The 6009-nt window shown below is 43.6% G+C and overlaps 1 protein-coding gene across 16 annotated transcripts in view; it reads right to left on the bottom strand.

Annotated features, from left to right (window-relative positions):
• Nucleotides 1-943: 943 nt before the first annotated feature.
• madd (MAP-kinase activating death domain) overlaps nucleotides 944-6009 on the bottom strand; it is a 49001-nt gene continuing 43935 nt past the window's right edge. For all 16 annotated transcript variants that reach the window (XM_027281430.1, XM_027281428.1, XM_027281422.1 and 13 more), the window contains 2 exons: nucleotides 4033-4079; nucleotides 944-2508 (listed from right to left, as the gene is read on the bottom strand). In XM_027281430.1, the coding sequence (XP_027137231.1) occupies nucleotides 4056-4079 (24 nt within the window). In that variant the 3' untranslated portion in view covers nucleotides 944-2508; nucleotides 4033-4055. The remainder of the gene's footprint in view (nucleotides 2509-4032; nucleotides 4080-6009) is intronic.

The raw sequence follows: 6009 nt of genomic DNA, 5'->3' as shown, positions 1-6009 counted from the left end.
GTTTGTGTCTGTTTATTCTTCAGATATGATGCAGAGTCCATGTTTATGTAACGGTTCATCCTCTGTGGCTTCATCTTTAATACTATTGTTCAATATGGAACAATCAGACTTAGAATTCTGACTCTGTTTACACTTTAAGATTATTTTTTGGGGCTTTTTGAACTTTTTATTGTATCATGTCATGAAATTCAAGGCCCAGCACATGGGGCGCACGATGATCGCATGATCTCTGATGTACGTTTCTTCATAAAGGACACCGGGCTTTGTTTTGCGACAACTTTATTGTATTGCCAAAGCTGTACATGTTCTATAAATATTTTCTCAAATACTGGAATACTTACACCTGGCATCTCATTTCATTTATTCCCTCTCATTACAGCAGCTGGCTAGTACAATGACAGAGATGAGTTGTAATAATCCAGTTTAAAAAAAACAAAACAAACTTGGGCTGTGTCCCGTTCCCACCAACCAAAACCAAAAGTGAGATGCTTCAGTCGACTCCGGTCTTATTTACACCGTCGTGTGTGGCGTTCGTTAACAGCATCTTCTGAACTACCTATGGATTATTTTCCTTTGCACAGTTAAATTACTAAAAATACAAGCATGTCTGAATCATAAAGAAACATCTTCCAGTGATATAGCTGTACCGATTATATTGCTGATCTGTTGAAACTGTTCACCACGTGCACACACACACACACACACACACACACACACACACACTCGTCACTGTGAAAGTTAATGGGCCAGCGATAGGACCGGATCGGACCGTTCTTTTACTACCACAGAACAGAAACAACATTAAGACTCGATGACCACAGCTGGAGGCTTCAACACGTCTGAGAGATCGATCACACGGCGCAAAGCTGCTGCTGAGAGTTTGGAGGATTCTGTACTTTGGTCACAACGTGATCTGTGATGTGAAAGCAGGTGTGTTTTTTTCCTTGGCTGTGCACTCAAACAACGCCAGGGTTGCACAATATTATATGTGGATATGGGGAATTATGGAAAATGTCCAATAGCTACAACTTGATGTGAAAGTGGGAAAATCGTGCATAAGGTTGAAGCTGCAACTTGTTTTAAATTTCCAGACAGAGCTCAACAAGCTGACGAAATCCAAACCTGTACGTGGAAGTTTAAAGCTGAACGTCGGTAACAACCGCACCACAGTGCCCCCCCCTGCAGCGTGACTCTTCGAGGACGTGTTTCACCTTTCACTAACTCGTGGTGGCTGAATTCAAATCGAAAAGCCAGCCGTGCACCTCCAACCGCCTGCTGTGACATCACCGAGTGCAAAATCCTCCGTTAAGCGACGCAGCAGCCGTGCGAGTTCAGAAGACAAACTATAAACATCGTGTCATCGTATTCATTCAATACGTACTATAGAAAAAAAAGTTCTTCCTCACGTTCTTCATCCTGTGAATGCCAGTGAACTGAAGAAAACCCGGCTCTGGCAATGGCTAACTACTTATTAAGTATTGCACATCTAGCAAATCAACAATTTGTAACATGTTTGTTTTTCTCCAGAGAAATGTACAGTCAGTATATGTATATATTAAATAAATACTATATATAGAAATATATATAATATTTATTTTTCATCCTCATAGTAACATGCAATTGATAACAGCAGACCACAGACGAGAAATTTTACAGCAGAACTAGAACAGTAATTCAGCCTGGCGGGCCAGTATAGGGCAAAGAGAACACATCTGAGAACACTCACATTATTTTAGGGCTCAAACACTCTGAAGAAGCGTTTACATGCGGTGCTCCGGTGCAGTATACAGCAGCGTTTTCATCAGCGTGGGACGTCCTGCACTACGAGAGGGTCTCTGAATGTTTTCACCAGCTTGAAACTTGGACAGACTTGGAACTTTACAGTAACCACATATCACAAGATAACTCACACAGTCGTATGGAGACAGGTAGGAAGGGTTGGGTTGGGTTGGGGGGATGTCGGAGCTACTATGTAGTGGATCGTCAAGGCTGTGCACGGGACCTGCATGCACTCTGTGCCTCATTGCTCCCTCGTATCTCCTCATAAATCGGTAAAAACAGTTGGCGGCAGGAACAATAGAAGACTGGAGCTCAAGGGGAGGTGGGTGGAGTGGGGGTCAAACATTTAGCTAAGTCGGTATGATCATCAGGACGACAGCGATGGGAGGGTTTGGAAGTATTTACACGACATCACAGACCAAACACGTCTACACGACAGGGGGTCTTAGGCTCGTATATACAGGAGGAGGGAGCAGGGACTGTGTGCTTAGAGTAAAGTCAGGGATTGTCTGGTTTTAGAGCCGAGATGCCATTTCGAGGAGAAAGGCAAACGAGGACAGAGGGGAGGAGGAGGAGGAGGAGGGAGAGAGGGGAGAAGACGGGGGGAGGTGTAGACTAGCTAGGAAGGGGTCTCGGTGACAGGATCTTGGGTTTTCCTTCCGCCTCCTTCCCCTTCACTGCTGCCACGTAGGAGAAAAGGCAGAGGACCGAGTAACAGATCTGATGTGCCTGCAGGAGGACGAAAGAACCAGGAGCACAGTTACATTTACACTCAGTCATTCAGCTTTCATCCAAAAACAATCAAGGTACAGCGCGACGAGGACACGTCAGTGCAGCAGTAAGTAGAGGGGGATAGATTCGGCATGTCCAGTTGTTGGTAGTGTTGGAGAGGATGTCCTCTCTGGTAGCACGTTCGGTCAGGTTACACCTGATTTTTTCTCATGTCGTAAAGTGCGAAGCGTCACGATCAGAGGTGGTCAGTTGGGCGTTGATCATGACTCCTAAATTTCCCCTCAGTTTAAATACTTCAGAGTTTCCTGACCACTAATCTGGAGCGATCTTTCTACGAGTTGTGTTCGTATCGTGCACCCTGGCATCACACACACTCTGCAGCTTCCCGTCTTTCTGCTAATCAATAGTTGGTGGCAGTGAAAATGGCCGAGACGTGAAGCAGTGTCCCAAAGACTGCTATTGAGTGATTTAAATTCCTCCAAAATCGTCTCTGTGAATACTTCACGGGGAAAGAAATGCATTCAACATGTTTGCTAGACCTCGAGGATGGTCAGTGTAAACTAATCTGTGTCCTTTTAGTTGCACATTTGCTTAAAATCTAATGATTGACTGGTGCTTTGTGATGTAACCTATTAGCTCCAGTTAGTGCTGACAACAGAATAATGCTCGTTCATTAACTATCCGGTCTCACAGCCACTAAAACGTCTTCGTTTTCTCAGTCAGAAAAAGTTAGATTGGAGCTTCAGTATCGAGTGGAGATCATTCTCAGACAAAATGGTTGAGAAGACTACGAGACGGACGTTTACAGCTGTGGAAAGTTAATCTGTCGTACCATAAAGTGAGGCGAGTTGACTATCTAAAGCCCAGAACAACAGAACCTCTCTGTTCTGTCCTGTTTTTTTTCCCCCGTTACCCCTCGAGGTAGCGAGCACACTGAACCGGGACGGAGAGGTTGATCTACAAACACTGCAGACCACAGCGTCTCATCATCTCATGCACTCTGCTGGAAAAGAACAGGAGACTGCTGGAAATCCTACATCAGTCCTTTGACTGCGTGTCCTCGTCGGAAGGCTAATAAACATCCACATGTTGTGCGCGGCGAGGAGAAGAGTGAGACAGAGGCAGCCAGAAAAGTGCCGGTGAATACAAACAGAGTGAAGTGCCGTCTGCTGTACGGTCTGTGGTGGAAACTGGGGGGATCTGAGGAGTTACGTACGAGTTTCAACGGTAAGATTTCTGTAAAAACGTGGCTTAACGTGGGCAAACTTTCAGAAGGTGCTACCATCTTTTAACTTCTTCCCCTCCACCGAATCTTCACTCTACAGTACCTTCTGAGCCCAGTACGGCCTCCGGAGAACAGTAACGTGGACCTCGTTGGTTTACAGATTCAAGTTCATGTTAGATTTCCCAGAGAGGAGGAGGGACTGCTACATAGTTTACAGATAGTCACATTTCTGCTGTACACACCTCGACATACATTGTTAAAACGTACTGACTGTGACAGAAGAAGCGAGGACTCACCATGGGGGTCTTGTACTTGTGGATCACCACTTCTTTAGTTTCAGGAACTATGCCGGTGCAAGAGACAAAACAAACAATTCAAAGGCAGCAGGAACCTCAATGAGTTACTGTTTGAGAGCTTTTTCTGAGGGGGGGGGGCTTACAGGGCTGGAGACTTTCAACAAGGTGTAAAATGAAACGTGGGCCACGAAGAGTTCACCTCAACAGTCAGGAGAGGAGAGTAAGGGGCTGAGATATGTTCATATTCTGACTGTGTAATGATTAAACAAAGTATTAAACCTGAACTGTCGGTGAGACGTTCATGGCCCACGAGATGGACAAATAAAAACACAAATGTCATATAACAAGAGACTGCAAAGGTCGTAAAGTTTCAAATATGAAAAACAATAAACACAAGAAAAAGAAGGAGGGAGGGGGGGCAAACTCCCCTCCCAAACCCTCTTCCACCCCAGAGAACTGAAAGTTAAAAGACATCACAGAAAAGCAGCTACGAGAGGCCGAAAATCCTTCGACCCAGGACCGCGTCACTGTCCACAGGACAGACTGACTTTTCATTAGTAACTGTGAACCCATAGCAGAGATGGGAGGGCTGAGATCTGGACGTGATGAAAGGGGCTGGGAGATGTTAAATCCCTCTGCTCAAAGCACCCGCCCACCCCCGAAAACAACAGTGCCACCAAAGATCTCCGTTGCTGAGATACAGAGGCAGACTATCAGATAATGATAGACCACATGAGAGATGATGGAGTCTTGGGGGGTGGAGGTGGTGGGGGGGGAGGTGATCTCCGAAAAATGAAAAGCAAGTGATGGAAGTGAGGAAGCAAGAGGAAAAACAAAGAAAATCAAAAAGTATGAATGGATGAAAAGGATAGAGTGTGGAAATACTACTGCACGCAATTAGTTTGAGTAAGGAAGGAGAAAGGTGACAACACTTTACCTGCTGGAGAATGAAGGTTTTCATAGTGGCAAAGATGAGGGCAACATTACAAAAGCAGCACAGAGACACGGCAGTAACCCAGCCTGGCTCTCAGCTCCAACCTCTCACGCGAGCTCTTGACTAACGCCTCAAACTGCTGCTCGCTACAGACTGAAATATCAACAACAGAACAACTACTGCTAACAGCTACCTGATGTAGATTTGTTTTCCATTTACAGATTTAATAAATGTCTCAGCAGCTGTCAGTGCTGCTGGCTTTCAGTCACAGTCTTAAAACAGCTTTTCCTTTGTGAAATATCTGTCTGCATCTAATAGAGGATTTTTTTCAATGTTAATAAATCTGATTTTTTTTTTCTGATTCTATCGAAGTGAGATATGAGAAATCACAAGTTAACATTTAACAGCTAGGTTAAATATTAGTAACGGTTGTCGATGTTGATAAATCAGGTGTTCTTCTGATTTTAACGGAGCGATGATTTGTCGACACAAGTTTCATACAGTTATTGATTTGTTTAAGTAAAAGTGCTGATATTGTGTCTGTAACTTTTACTGGTCATGCAAGAACTACAATAACTACTAAGAACAAATCCCATGAAAAAAGGCCAAAATCATCAATAAGTTGATCTGCCTCAATACTTTCTGACTTCCCCACTCCACCCGAAGCCCACTTACTCCTGTAGAAGATGTAGATCTTAAAGAATAGGTCGTGAATATGTGGTTTTATTTATTTTTTTCTAAAACAGCTGGGTGCTGTAGTTTTTTTTTTTAGCAAACATTACTCAAACAGGAGTGAACAGTGCATTTGTTGGGGACTATTTTCAGCTGTGGATTAATACACATTTGGTGCACTGTTGACAATGTTTGTGGGACACAGGAATAATAAATATCAGGCTCTGGATGCACAGACAATATTTTTTTATTGATTTAGGTCTTTTTTCTTTTTTTTTTTAAATGGGATTTGTCAAACTTATCCTTAAAGGTTTATCTTTCCTTTTACATTTCTTAACATTAGACACAATCTCTCTTGTTTTCTCTAAAAT

This window comes from Larimichthys crocea, chromosome VIII (assembly GCF_000972845.2).
Source record: "Larimichthys crocea isolate SSNF chromosome VIII, L_crocea_2.0, whole genome shotgun sequence".
Taxonomy (NCBI): domain Eukaryota; kingdom Metazoa; phylum Chordata; class Actinopteri; family Sciaenidae; genus Larimichthys; species Larimichthys crocea.
Note: the sequence above shows the minus strand (reverse complement) of the source record. Positions and strands in the feature narration are given on the sequence as shown.